We start from the raw sequence: 13,470 nt of genomic DNA, 5'->3' as shown, positions 1-13,470 counted from the left end.
GAGTCATCAGAGCATCATCAGGGTTTACTCTCTATCCGAACTGTTATTTATACAGTATCAAACCACCCCTACTATAGACTCTGTATTGACAAGAGAGGATATAGTAATCGAAATACGGTCACCACAGTAAGGTAATATGCAGGTATTCCATATAGATCAATGCACGTCTCAATAGATCCTTGAATCATATAAACTATGTATTGATCCCAATCATTCCAATTCCAATCGAATCCATCCAGAAGACAGTTATTCTACCTGTCATTCACCAGAAATCTCCCAATCAGTCTTGGCTCCGCTTAGGCCACCGCTTAAGCCCACCCAGAATCCAAATTTCATCCATCACCAACCATCACTTCTATAACCACTACATTTAATATCATGACCATGGCACACCCAATTCTCTCTCGTCCTCTCTTCTTAACCCCCCGAAGATCCCTCATCTCTCTCTCCTCCTGTCCATCCAAATCCCGTCGACTCCATCTTCTGTGTCCCGCAATCACCACTCCGACTCCGCCTACCACCAAAACTCCCCGTCAACGACAATCCCTCTCTAGGAAAGGAGAACTACATCCCCGCCCCTATCATTCCCAACATCATCCAGACCCCCCAGTACATGGATACACCAATTCGCAAACAGCCATCCTCTCCGCAGCTCTGCATCACATCCCCCGTCATGGCTTCACCCGCGACGCTTTGACGCTCGGCGTTCGTGACGCCGGCTTTCTCGACGTCTCCATTCAATTGTTCCCCCGCGCCGAGTTCGATCTCATCCTGTTCTGGCTGGCTAGTCGGCGGGGATTGTTGCGCGCCAGCGTCGATGACGGGCTCTTGGATTCGAATGGCTCCGTGGATGAGAAGATTAAAGTCTTGATTCTGGAACGGCTACGTATGAATTTGGAGGTTAGACATCAATGGCAAGATGTATGTCACCCACCCACTCACTTATACACAAATATGCAACATATATATATCTATATATGAATGTATTTATGTATATCGTATGGATGCTAACGATATCAGGCTCTCGCTCTCATGTCCCTCCCCTCGAATATTCCCCTCTCCCTTTCCGAACTCCACGCCTTATCTGACGATATCCTGCATCTCGCTGGGGATCGCTCCGTCGATCAGTCATGGTATACCAGGCGATTGGCGGTGTCGGCGGTCTATGCCTCCGCGGAGGTTGTCATGACGCGCGACTCTGGGTCCGATTTTGCGACGACCGAGGCGTTCGTCGATCGCCGTCTGGAGGATACCAAGGCCATTGGTGATAAGTTGAGTTGCATGAAACAGTGTCTGGGATTTATGGGGTCGACGGCGGTCGGACTGGGGAGGAGTTGGGGGTTGAAGATTTGATCTTACCCACCCAATATATGTATGTATATTTATTGTATTAGTATGATGGGTTATTTATTTCTATCTTTGTACGGAGAGTACTCTGCATCCAGTTGATATATTATACTATTTACATCCCCGATTCTAGTCCATCTTCCACTCCGTATTCTTCCGAGCCTGTTGCTCCTGCACCCGACTCTTCAGTCGATCAATCCATCCATCCTTCACCAGTAATGCCCGCATTGCCTTGCGGTTCGGCGCCAGATCCCACCACGCGTTTCGCGGTTGGTGCAGTTCCCCCCGCATCCGTCGCCAATGCTGCTTGAGGTCGCGACTCCGCTGCTCCACGATACCATCCAGCAGCATGCACGTCCGTTGATTCGGTTCCACGCCCGTTACCTCCATCTCATGCAGGAGAGACACCACCCCGGGCAGATCTTGGCATCCGCGCCAGTAGAAATAGATCATCTCATTGTACAGTTCCGTCGAGCTCCCGAGTACCGCCGACGTGCGCCCATGCGACTTGATCGTCGACCGGAATTGGCTGATCACCGGCGACTGCGGGAAGTGTAGATTCAGTAGACGAAACGACACTAGGAGCATCTTGGGATATAGAGTCGCCACCACGGGTTCCACGGGTACTCCCTGCGGTACTTCCAGAACCCATGGGAGGGAGGAGGAGGAGGAGGAGGAGGAGGAGGAGGAGGTGGTGGTGGTGGTCGGGCTGTCTTCAAGATGACGGATCATGGAGAAGATTCGTTCCTTGCAGACCTCCCATACGCCGTTATCGCCAATACCAGCATCAATAGCGCCCTGGAGCGCGGTCTCGGTTTTGGTCGATTCCCGTTTAATGACGGCGGTGATTGCTCGGTCCATCGAAATCTTGTGGCTGTTGAGCAGTTCCGAGATCACCGCGTTGTCGTAATTCGACTCACGGAGTCTTGTTTCAACAGCAGCTGCGGCATCGTCTGTGCTCGCTACTTTGGACGAAGCAGGTATCGGTCGTGCTGTGTCGTCAACCTGGCCCGCTGGTTTATGGTCTCGTATTCGCATGTCCTTCAGCACAGTGTCGAATATCGAGGAGATCTGAGCAATCTCGATGCGGCTCTCCTCGCTCAGGGACGATGATTTCCATTTCTGTGGGGACTGTGTGCCATCCGCTGACAGCCCCGGTGTCGCTGGCTTGTCTGCCCCGAATTGCTCCAGCAGTTCGCTGAAGACTTGCTTCTCACTATGGGTCAAGGTCGGTGTGTCCGACGGGTCTGGCCAGACACGGGGGTCAGCTTGTGATATCGAGGCCGCTCGTCTCTGTAGGTAACTTGTTCGTGGTTTTGGTCCGGGGGGCTTGTCATCTTTGGAATCTTGCGTAGAAACGACGTCGTCGTCGTCTGCTGTTGGGGTGGAGGATTTTGGCGTAGAATACGGCCGGACACGCAGCGATGTTTGACGGTTCAAAAATGCAGAGAGAGTGCGCGTCTGATACAGAAATGGAGCGAAGGAATTGCGCGCTGACAGCGCCAGCCAGGAGTGAGACATTTGACACGGGATGGAATGTGTGAATATGATGACATCGATTTTTCTGTAGGAAGGACGAATAACTGGAGTAAAACCTAGTTATAAGCAATTGGACCGTCTCGGCCCGGAGATTGCTTATATCGGGTTACATTTACTAGAGCACTGCAACATGGCATTTATATAATCTTTTATATTTAAAATCACTTCTCCATTCCTATAATTATTTCAGAAATTACAGAACATTATTATAATATCTAGCTCAGTCATGTGCCTGTTAACATAGGGTTGAACTGCTGACCTCGTTTATCGAGGAAAGCAGGACCCGTTCAGCCGAAGAGAGCTCGGATATCTTTTTGTTGCTGTTCAGCTTGCCTTTCCTCTTAATAAGGACCCGTTCATGGCGTAAAAGAAGTTGTATGAATGCCCTATCTGCATCAGCTTGCTGCTCTTCGTATAGGCGGAGCTTCTGAAGGCTTTCTAACGCGTCAGAAGCCGAGATAGTTGGTAAAGCCTCCCAGCCGTCATCCTCTTCCTCCTCGGGCGTGGTAAACTGGCATAAAACCATTCTATCAATGTCTTCTAAATTGTCCGTAACTTGCTCTTCTGCAGAATCCAGGAACTGATTGATATTCATGGCCTCATTTATACGATTTGTGAGTTGTAACCGCTGAACTTCCTGCTGAATTTCTCTAACAAGCTGGCTATTGTCAATATTAATAGCTGTTGTATCCCCAGCAGCAAGAGCCTTTCTGAAGCAACTGATGATTGTATCAGCAGGGACATCTAGATTCCAGGCAGATATAGCCCATTGAATCGCTTTTAGAACCGTCATCGTCAATACAGGATCATATCCGCGTTCAAATTCGGCCATTATAAAGGACATCCACTCGCGTTTCCAGTACGCTTTCCATGTTCGGATGATTCCTTGCTCAAGAGGTTGGTATTGATTGGTGGGAAGCCATACAATAAGCGTGTTCTGCAATTGCAAACGGGTTTCCTTAAATCCAGTCTCGTGGGCTGAAAAATTGTCCAGTAAGAGGGCGACTTTTCGGCCAACCATCATTTGATCAAACCAGATAAGCCATTCTTTGAAGATATCACCAGTTATCCAAGCATACCGATGACTACGCCAAACACAGCCGAGATTCTCAATATTAATACTCGCCGCAGTAAATGCTTTAGGCCGTTCAGCTGTTCCAACAAACCAGATAGGGAGACGTTCAGAGGCATCCGAGTTGCAACAGAAGAGAGCGTTGATTCGAGAACTTTCCTTCTTGCGGCCCGGAATCTGACACGTATACAGACTCTGGCCAGGGATCATTCTCCAGAAAAGACCAGACTCATCACAATTAAAGATATCTTGGGGTGCGTAAGCACGTAAGACCTGGCGAATTGGAACCATCTCGGCTTCTGCATCTTGTGATAGACTTCCTGGTTTACCTTGTAGACTTCTGCGCTTTATATTCCTTCGTGATTGAAAAGAGTGGAGCCAGCCATTGCTTAAACTAGGCATCTCCTTATCTGGATAGATGAGCGGCCAATATTGCCTCGCTTTCTCCCGTATGACATCTTGCGATATAGACGTCTTGCCTTGCGCTCGTTGTATCCAGTCAAAGAGTACTTTTTCAAGCTCCGGCCAGTTTTCTGTACGACGTCGTTTATCTTTTAGTTGGTGGTCCTCGACGGTATCGAGGAAATCGAACTTAGACGAGAGGATTCTAGAGATAGAGGAGGGACTCAGTCGCCGGCCGTGTGTATCCTGGAACCACTTCTGTAGATGTAGATTAGCATGGTGAGGATGCAACCGGTGTCGAGCTCGTAGAGCAGCTTTTTCCTTATTAGTGATGGCTTGTCTCCTTTGTTTGATCATTCTTAAGGACGACGACGTCGGAATATAGTTTGATTACTCGATATAAGCAATTTTGAAAGGAATTAAACAATTATATGGGAAATCAACTTGACCATGTAGTTCGATTGTTTATATCCAAGGAGGGTGTGGATTTAGCGCAACATTAGTGAACTGCTGATTTCTTAGTAAGCCCTCACCAACATCCCAGCACTGAAAGTAATTGATTTCACTTCAGACCACCAATTCAGTAGAGAATACCTGTATTAGAATAGTCTTGACATCCATAACCGTCCTAAGCAGACTACATCCTCCATATTAAACCACGGACTGTCTAGACGTACTCTGTATATACAAAGTTCTCCGTACTGCTAACGAAAATCTGAGACCACGTGACCACGCGGGCGTGTCAACACGCGTTTTCTTTGAATCCCCCATCATATCACATCGCTTTGTGCTATCCCAAACTCCCCAGCCCATAGAGCGAGAACACTATGGGCGAAGAGATATCCGAGTTCGAAAAGCAGCGTTTGGCGAACATCGCCGAACGCGATGCGCTTCTCAAGAAGCTCTCGCTGGAGACGCAATCCGCCGGGCTCTTTGGGCCTCAGAAACCCAGAATCTCGTCCGGGGACCAGACAAAGACCAAGAAAAAGACCCCCGTCAAGAAAATCAAGCAGGAGTCCGAGCCAGTGCTGCCCCGGCGCATGTCATCGCGGTTGAGAGGCATCAAGGCGGAGAGCGAGGTTGCGAAACGCAAGGCGGAGGAGCAGTATGAAGCTGCCCAGGAGGCGGAACGCGTGAAGCGGCTTCGAAAGTCGGATTCTTTCTCGTTCAATGAAATGGTCGTCTCGGGCCAGAAGCTAAGCGGTGATGGCCTGATCGGGGTGGACGTGGTTACCAAGGGCGTGGCGATGCCTTATCAGCGGACGTTTGATGATGAGGATATTAAGAAGACCACAGATAAGGATCTAAGAGCGTTGAGGGAGGAAATGAGTGGGCTGCAGCTGTGGGAAGCCTGGGAACCTAGTCGTAAGGACAACATGCATATCTAACTTGGGTCGTCACGGGTCATGTTAACAGTCAGCTGCTAAAAATCAGGGATCAAAATCACCCCCGAACGAGTCTATACGATGACGTTCCACCCGTCCGAGACCAAGCCTTTGATCTTCGCGGGCGACAAGATGGGCCATCTAGGTGTCTTGGACGCATCCCAGGAAAAACCTACCTCGGCCGTGAAGCAAGAGGACGAGGACGAGGACGAGGACGAAGATCCAGACCCGGTCCTTACCACGCTCAAACCACATACTCGCACCATCAGCTCGATGACGATTCATCCATTGAAGCCAACTCATCTCTACACCGCCAGCTACGACAGTTCCATCCGAGAAATGGACCTGGAAAAGACGACTTCTGTAGAACGATACGCACCCCAATCCACCTCAGAGGATGTCCCCATCTCCGGCGTAGACATGGCCGCCGACGATCCGAACTGTCTATACTGGACCACTCTGGAGGGTGAATTCGGCCGGTACGATATGCGTGCGCCTCGAACCAGCCCTATTTCGACCTGGCGTCTCTCCGAGAAGAAAATCGGAGGCTTTTCCCTGTGTCCTACACAACCTTACTACGTCGCAACAGCCAGTTTGGATCGCACGATGCGACTCTGGGATCTGCGAAAGCTGTCGCATCGGGACCCCGTTCCTATCGGTGAGCACCAGAGTCGATTGTCCGTGTCCCATGCGGCGTTCAACGGTGTCGGTCAGATCGCAACGTCGTCTTATGATGATACTCTGAAGATCTATGATTTTAGAGCCAAGGGTCTGTCGTCCTGGAAACCAGGCCATACGCTCTCTGATAACCAAATGAGGCCTGACACGGTTGTGCGGCATAATTGTCAGACCGGACGTTGGGTTACCATGTAGGTTCTAGAAGCTTTTCCTACCGCCCTCTTTATCGTCTTCTGCATCTTGTACAGTATTTATTGATAAACTGACGTTTTCTTTCCCTAACAGCCTCCGTCCACAATGGCAACAAAATCCACAATCCCACATCCAACGTTTCTGTATCGGGAACATGAACCGCTTCGTCGACATCTACAGCGGTTCAGGCGACCAGCTCGCTCAACTAGGCGGCGATGGCATCACGGCCGTACCTGCAGTCGCAGTCTTCCATCGGAGTCAGAATTGGGTTGCAGCGGGAACGGCGAGTGGGAAGGTTTGTTTGTGGATATGAACATGGGATTTTACGTCTGTATTTCAAATAAATCTGATGGGGAGATTTAAATCAATTATTTACTGCCTGATGTATACACATTTCTGAAGTATTGTACGCATACGCATATTCTTGAATATTGTCTGAATTTGACCCGCCGTCGGGAACTATGGCCGTCGAAGGAATGTATACCAATGTGTATGGAAGCACCCATGTTCATCTATGCCAGTATGGAAGAAGGGAGAAAGTGAGTCTATTTACACGATAGATAAAGAATGCTGTTTCGGTAACCATCGGGGTCGAAATGACATCGTCCACCCACAGCGGGCGAGAAATGAAAGATCTCCAGCACTCGTATGAGGTTTTCCAGTTTCCACGCATCAAGAAAAGAAAAGAAAAAAAAGTAGCAATCCGAGCAGGGTATCAACACCATGACAAATGCTTTCCAATAGAGGGACTTGAAGGTGCATTAAATCATGAGCACATGTGGAAAAAGGGAGGGGGGGTTTGATAGGAGAAAATTTACATCAGAAGATGCAGGGACTTGTTCATGAGACCCTTTGTGTTATACAAAAAATGAAATGAAATGAAATGGAAAGGAAGCGGGAAAGACTACTCCGCCTGCTACTTAAACCAGGCCTTTTATGTCTCAAACCAAAATCGACTCGAAATAAAATGGTGACTTTCAATGACTTTCACCCTGTATTGATCATGACAGTGGGGGTAACTAGGTCGAGGGGCAGCATAATTGGCATTACTGCTCCATGGTTATTTAGAATTCATTTCGAAGTTCTTCCCGGGATTGCTGTTGACCATTATCCCGGTCTTTTGCTTTGCGCCTGGATGGCGCCGGTACAAAGTCAAAGAATCGATACTTGCTCGAAGTTTCTCGGGTCATACTGGACCGGCGAGTTTTAGAGCTTTCGCCGGTATATTCAAGAGAATAAGTGGAGGAATTTTTTGAGCTGCTAGTACTATCGCGAGGGTCCCACCGTGGTATCGAGAAGGGCATCCGGCTTTGGTCCCAGGTGGCAGACGAGGAACTTGGCGGAGTGTCATCGTCGCCTTCGGCGCCATAGTCGGTGGACCGACGAGGGAGGGATGGTCGTGTCGCGAAGTACCCAATGGAATTTCGATGGTTGCCGCCGGCCAGAGACGCGGATCCCACCATGGCTGTCTCGGTGGCCGGAGTGGTGGGTTTCGAACTATCATCATAGAAGGTTACCGACCGTTCCATGGAGTCAACCAATTCTTCCCACTTGATCTCGAGGCTTCCACTCGGGCGCTCGGCCTGCTCGGCCTTGCCCATGCACTCTCTAGTGCGCTGATGAAGGCGAACTGCCATTTCGTGGAATTTCTTAACCGCCGAGTCGGTTTCTGCAATGTCATCTAGTCTTTCCGACGCCACTTCCAGCCATATGCTGATTAAATTGGCGAAACTGCGCGCATGGTCGATCAGGAACGGAAGGCTTGGGAAACCCTCGCGGGATGTGGGAGGCAAGCGACCTAGAATCTGGATCGGTGTAGCGTATGAGGGAGTGACAATGGGGGCCGGTCGGTCTGCCGGTATAGCGCAGATGGAATCGACGAATTGCTTGAACTCCGCACGACTGGTGACCAAGAACTTGTTCATCGGCTCCATCCACGGCTCCTTGCTACCGAACGTGGTCATATTGGCCAGGCCTTGCAACGCCTTCGCAATCAGGGTCAAAGTGCGTTGAGCGCGGGGGCGAGGGTGATCTATCTCCCCGTTAGAAGAGAGGCAGGATGGCTTTTTGAAGGAAGAAGAACACGTACCTTTAAGCAATCCAAAGAGCTTCGGATTCAGGATTGCCGGGCAGAAGAACCTCAAAAATAAAAAACCCGAGACACTGCTGTAGGTTACTGTGCGCAGAAAATCGCCATAGCGGTCCTCCGCACAGGCCCTGATATGTCTGAAGATAAGTCTCAGCTCGGAGGGACAACGAGACGCCGACCCAGCAATGGACTTCCATACACCAGTGGTGAGGGTGACCAGAGTTCTCCAGTTCCGATCAACATCGTCGGGACGTTGTACACGAGCAGGGTCAATTTCGCACTCTGGGTCGCTTTCATCGATGTCGCGTAGACGCTCTCCAATCGTCTCTTCCAGGTATTCTTTGCCTAGTCGGCGCATATGAAAATCCAGCGCCTTGGTGAGTAAGGAGTTTCCCCGGAACAATAGATTCGCTTCCACGGTAGCCGTCCGCCCCATGTCTCGAACTAGCACCTCCCGATCCTGTCCAGACTCTCTGGTGGTGTCGTTCGAATGGATTCTAGTAGTATACCTGAGCCGGTTCGCCGTTGACTCCTTGTGGACGCCGTCTATCTCGTCCTCAACCAACGCGGATATCCATTCGCCTGTGCTCCCCGACACTTGATATATGTTCAGGAGCGCGTCGGACAGTTGGTTGAGTTCGGAAGACATAATGTGAGCCATATTGATGGTGAGTCCGTTGGTGAAGGAGTGCAGTAGCTCAGATATCGGCGTGTACTCGTGGGACATGAGAACAACGGTTTCTTCCATCCGGACCTTCATCAGCATCTCACCTACGGGCTGGTCCCGGTCATCCAGGATTGGCCACCATTTCTCAACCTCCACTCCCGTTTCGAAATCATCGAGTCGCAAGTCTACCCGCCCATGCGTCGCATCGTGAGAGGAGAGCTCCACACCATCCAACGCCCGCAGAGGGTTCGTGTCCTGCGATAAGGGGTAAGATCCATGCGCGATAAGCGACCAGTCCTTCTGCGTGGGGTTAATGGTTTTGACAATGATCGAAACTTGCGACAAGACCGGGGGGAGATCATTGAATTCGAAATCTTCTCGCCAGAAAGGGTTTGCCGTGCGGTATTTGACGGCAGTTTTTGCTCGAATTTCACCATCTAGCAAGATTTCTGTGTAGCAATCACACACGGCGGACGCCGAACCGGAGCTGCTATGGGACCGGGACTGCTTTCGACTTCGTCGGGTCTCGTCCGCAGCCTTGTTCCGGAATAGTTTTGCCTCTGTTACTCGAAGGCTGAGCATCCTCTCAATCCGAAACATGTCTGTCATTGACGCGGTACTCGTTTCAGTCGATCCCGGCGTTTTCGTTGGGTCATCGGCGATCGAGGTCTCCGGGCCGTAGAGATCTGGGATTGTGAAGGCGCGTAGAAGCACATACCATACCTCGAATAAAACCCGGCTTTCCAGTGCAAGATAAACGGGACGGGTCAGTCCAGACACAGCATGGGCCGCGTATTGCGGATAGATGGCGATGCAGAATTCATCATCCAGCACCGAGGAGTTCAATTGCTGCACAGCACAGCGAGATAGCTGGGACAATTGAATGCACGCCACTAGGCTGATGTCCGACTCGGTGAAAAGCTTGAAGACACCATTCTCCTGTAGTGTGCAGCTCACTTTCTGCCACGACAACGACAGGGCTCGCTGCTGTCGGTAGGTTGAGACCCGCCGCCCCGACGAGGGTCGGACTCCCGACACACTCGGCCGGGTCCAGAGAAGCATCTTGCCCACTTTGATGATGGCAGCGTCTTTTTGAACTGTGCTTTCGGAGTTTCGCCGACGGTCAGCCGTTCGGCGGTCGCCTATTGCAACCGACTGGGGCTTGGTCATCTTGTTCTGGACGCCCTTCGGTCTGATCGGTTGCCAACACAGCAGCGCAGCAAGCCAGGAATCAAACGTCTCATTTACATGGGGTCTCAATTCCACGCCGAGGCCGGAGGTGAATGTGGACACACTGAGATAATTCGTCCGAAGTTCTGGGTCGACAAGAGAGCGAACCTGGCAGCCACGAAGATCGGGGATTAGAGTTTTGGCCAATGCAGGCTCCCCTTTCGCCTGGTAGATCAGACTCCCCGTGGCGACATTGATAGCGCAGTAGCCGGACGTCCAAGCTGTTGTGGACTCCGTCCGGAATGAAAGGATGCCATGCATCCGTCCGCAGGTGGTCTTCATTAGCTGCAGGATTTTGGGCGCATCAGTACTCGACAGCGGATTCGACGCTTGGCTCGTCGCCACGCTCGTGACGAGGCCCGAGCTCCCAGGCGGTTTGGTTGATCGTTGGCGACCGAGGGATTGGCTAAGTTGGGTTGGCGATTGTATCGAGGGATAACCGATGGAACCCGACTGCTCTTCGGACGTCTTCCCCTGCGACCCCGTGGTGTTAATGGAGCCGAGGCGGGTTCGGCTCCTGGTCAGGAACGAGCTAGGGGAAATTTCGCTGCGCTGATCATCCAACGTTGTCGTTCGAGAGCGCGCTCGCAGGCTCCTCGATTCCACCTGGGTCTCCTCCTCATCCCCCGCCGAGTGATAAGAGTGAAAATCGTGGGGCGGTTCTAGGTCGGAAGCTCTTGTTCGGGCGGTGACACGAGGGGAGGGAGCTGCGCTTGACGAAAGATACTCCGTCTCCGACAAAGGTGACTGGCTGGTGGCTTCATGGGTGGAGTCCGGCGTCACCGTTCGGATGCCAGTATCCCTGAAGCTGTCGGGGTAGACCATTCCATGACGGTCCTTCGACGATGATTTTTTGCTGGGGCGCCGTTCCACAGGGCGACTATATGATCCTTTGTTGACTGAGTTCCTTTTGAACCCATTTGACGATTCCGACTCCATCTTGTCGGGCCACACACGAAGAGAGGGTTGGGTGGCGGCGGCGGGACTGGCAGAGGGTCGGTAGGAAAACTCTCACACGCACACACACACAGAGACACACAATGACGAGACACACACTGGCACACAAACACTAGAGATTTTCAGCAGGAATTGTTACCTTGCAGCACGTTGGTATCCAACGTACGCTGCGCAACCGTCCTCGAATAATTGAGGGCCTTTGTCGTCCAATGGGTCGCTAGCTGAACGCATGGAGTACGGGAAGGAGAGAGATCGAGTCGCACATTCAGTCGAGGCCGGCGTGGATATACGGACGTGATGGACGAGGAGAGGAGACAACGATGCGGCGTAACGAGTTGACTTCAGGGGGCTTGGAGTGGGACGAGGAGGGATGGAACGGACGATGAGGGGAGAACGATAAAAAAAAAAATAATTTAAGAGAAATGAGGCAGTGATCAAGCAATATAAAAAACAATAATGAGTAAATAAATAAAAAGAAACAAGATCGCTAGCAAGTGCGGTGAGGGTCTCGTCCTCCAACAGCGAATGTACCGTGACGCTGTCGCTGTTGGCAAAGATGCATAATGGGAAGTGCGTTAGTCTGGAGAGAGAAGGAAGAAAGGAAGGGAAAGGATGGGATTCTCTGGTACGGACGGATTGGGAAGGTCGGGTGTTGGTTCAATCCGCCGATGTACCGTGATATTATTGGGGATTTGCGAGAAATTATGGAAAAAACATACCTTCATCAGCGAGTTTTGTTTGCGCCGTGATTGGAATTGGTAATTTTTTTTTTTTAAAAAAAAAAAAAAAAAATGCAATGCAATACGTAGAGAGATTAATTGAATCTGTAGATAATGAATAGATATTGATTGATGCCGGTGGAGGTGGTACTCTGACAGCCTGCGTTTGAACGCTGCAGATTGCTTATTTCGTACGACCCAGTCAACACGTCAATACTAAGGCGTGGGGAAAATCAGGGAGAGGATTCCATTGATCTAGTTGTTGTTCATCATAAGCAAGGGGGGGAGACAAGAAAGAGAAAGAATGAGAGATGGCGATGGAGAAAGAAAACGGGAGGCGGTGTTGAGCGTCTGGACGGGACAAGGAGGGGGTAAAAAACACCGCCCTGGATCTGGTTTGTTCATTCACAGCCCTTCCAATCTCTCTGAATATCCATCCTGTCCTCGACTCTCCCGATGAACAATGGCAATGCTAACTCGACTAGAGACTTCAATTGACCTTCCCCTTCCCTTTCATGATGGTTATCATTACTACAAAATACATGGTAGCCGAGGTCTTGCTGTCCCTTTCGTCTGGACTCTCTCTCTGTGTTGAGCCCCATGATGCGGTGGTATTATTAGCATCACCATGCCGTGCCTCTTTCGTCTGCCAAGAACCCATGGTCCCATTCTGATACTTCTGGAGACTGGTAGCTGAAAGCCTGAAAGGAACAACCCCCTCCCTTCTCGCCTCGTATCTGGCTTTCTATTCGGCCTGTCACCTCATCACCTCGCGCAACCAAATTGTTGGATGTGAGTCTATCCAGATCCACTTCGATCCTCGCCGCAACGTATCTGGATGTCGACCTTGCATTGACATCGTTTCCTACCCAAAGCGATACTTCGTAGGTCTAGATAGGATTTATTACCTGGATTGCCACTTGTCAAATAGTCCGTACCCATATTCGGGTATGTGTATGCAGTATAGGAAGTGTCAATTGGCGAACCATTCGCCATGATTCCGATTGATACTGATCTCGAAACGATTCGTTGGTTTCATAATAGCCATGTATCCACTTTCTCGCGCTGCCTTGGGTTCTCCCTCTTTTTTTTTTTTTTTTTTGTCCCTTCTCAAGATAAGCCCTCCACTCTTAATCCTTCCAAGGCCAACTCACCCTAAGTACGTACATAATTAAATATGGATCAGGTGAGAC

At 50.5% G+C, this 13,470-nt stretch overlaps 4 protein-coding genes across 4 annotated transcripts; 2 read left to right on the top strand and 2 right to left on the bottom strand.

Annotated features, from left to right (window-relative positions):
• Positions 1–384: 384 nt before the first annotated feature.
• Positions 385–1,353, top strand: COQ9 (uncharacterized protein; the record flags this gene model as incomplete). The annotated part of the gene is made up of 2 exons (XM_033567175.1): positions 385–921; positions 1,021–1,353. The coding sequence occupies 2 exons, from the start codon at positions 385–387 to the stop codon at positions 1,351–1,353; spliced, it is 870 nt and encodes a 289-aa protein (XP_033429170.1).
• A 123-nt stretch (positions 1,354–1,476) lies between these two features.
• Positions 1,477–2,868, bottom strand: ATNIH1004_002485 (uncharacterized protein; the record flags this gene model as incomplete). The annotated part of the gene is made up of 1 exon (XM_033567174.1): positions 1,477–2,868. The coding sequence occupies one exon, from the start codon at positions 2,866–2,868 to the stop codon at positions 1,477–1,479; it is 1,392 nt and encodes a 463-aa protein (XP_033429169.1).
• Positions 2,869–5,187: 2,319 nt separating this feature from the next.
• On the top strand, positions 5,188–6,978 carry ATNIH1004_002484 (WD domain protein; the record flags this gene model as incomplete). Its single annotated transcript, XM_033567173.1, has 4 exons — positions 5,188–5,725; positions 5,795–6,614; positions 6,709–6,910; positions 6,973–6,978. 4 exons carry the CDS (start codon positions 5,188–5,190, stop codon positions 6,976–6,978), a joined length of 1,566 nt encoding a protein of 521 aa, XP_033429168.1.
• A 701-nt stretch (positions 6,979–7,679) lies between these two features.
• On the bottom strand, positions 7,680–11,789 carry ATNIH1004_002483 (GTPase-activating protein BUD2; the record flags this gene model as incomplete). The annotated part of the gene is made up of 4 exons (XM_033567172.1): positions 7,680–8,647; positions 8,705–11,586; positions 11,641–11,670; positions 11,725–11,789. The coding sequence occupies 4 exons, from the start codon at positions 11,787–11,789 to the stop codon at positions 7,680–7,682; spliced, it is 3,945 nt and encodes a 1,314-aa protein (XP_033429167.1).
• Positions 11,790–13,470: the final 1,681 nt, after the last annotated feature.

This window comes from Aspergillus tanneri (assembly GCF_003426965.1).
Source record: "Aspergillus tanneri strain NIH1004 chromosome Unknown AapTan_1_pilon_pilon_pilon, whole genome shotgun sequence".
In the NCBI taxonomy this organism is placed as follows: Eukaryota; Fungi; Ascomycota; class Eurotiomycetes; order Eurotiales; family Aspergillaceae; genus Aspergillus; species Aspergillus tanneri.
The sequence above is the reverse complement of the archived record's forward strand: the minus strand, read 5'-3'. Positions and strand labels throughout refer to the sequence as shown.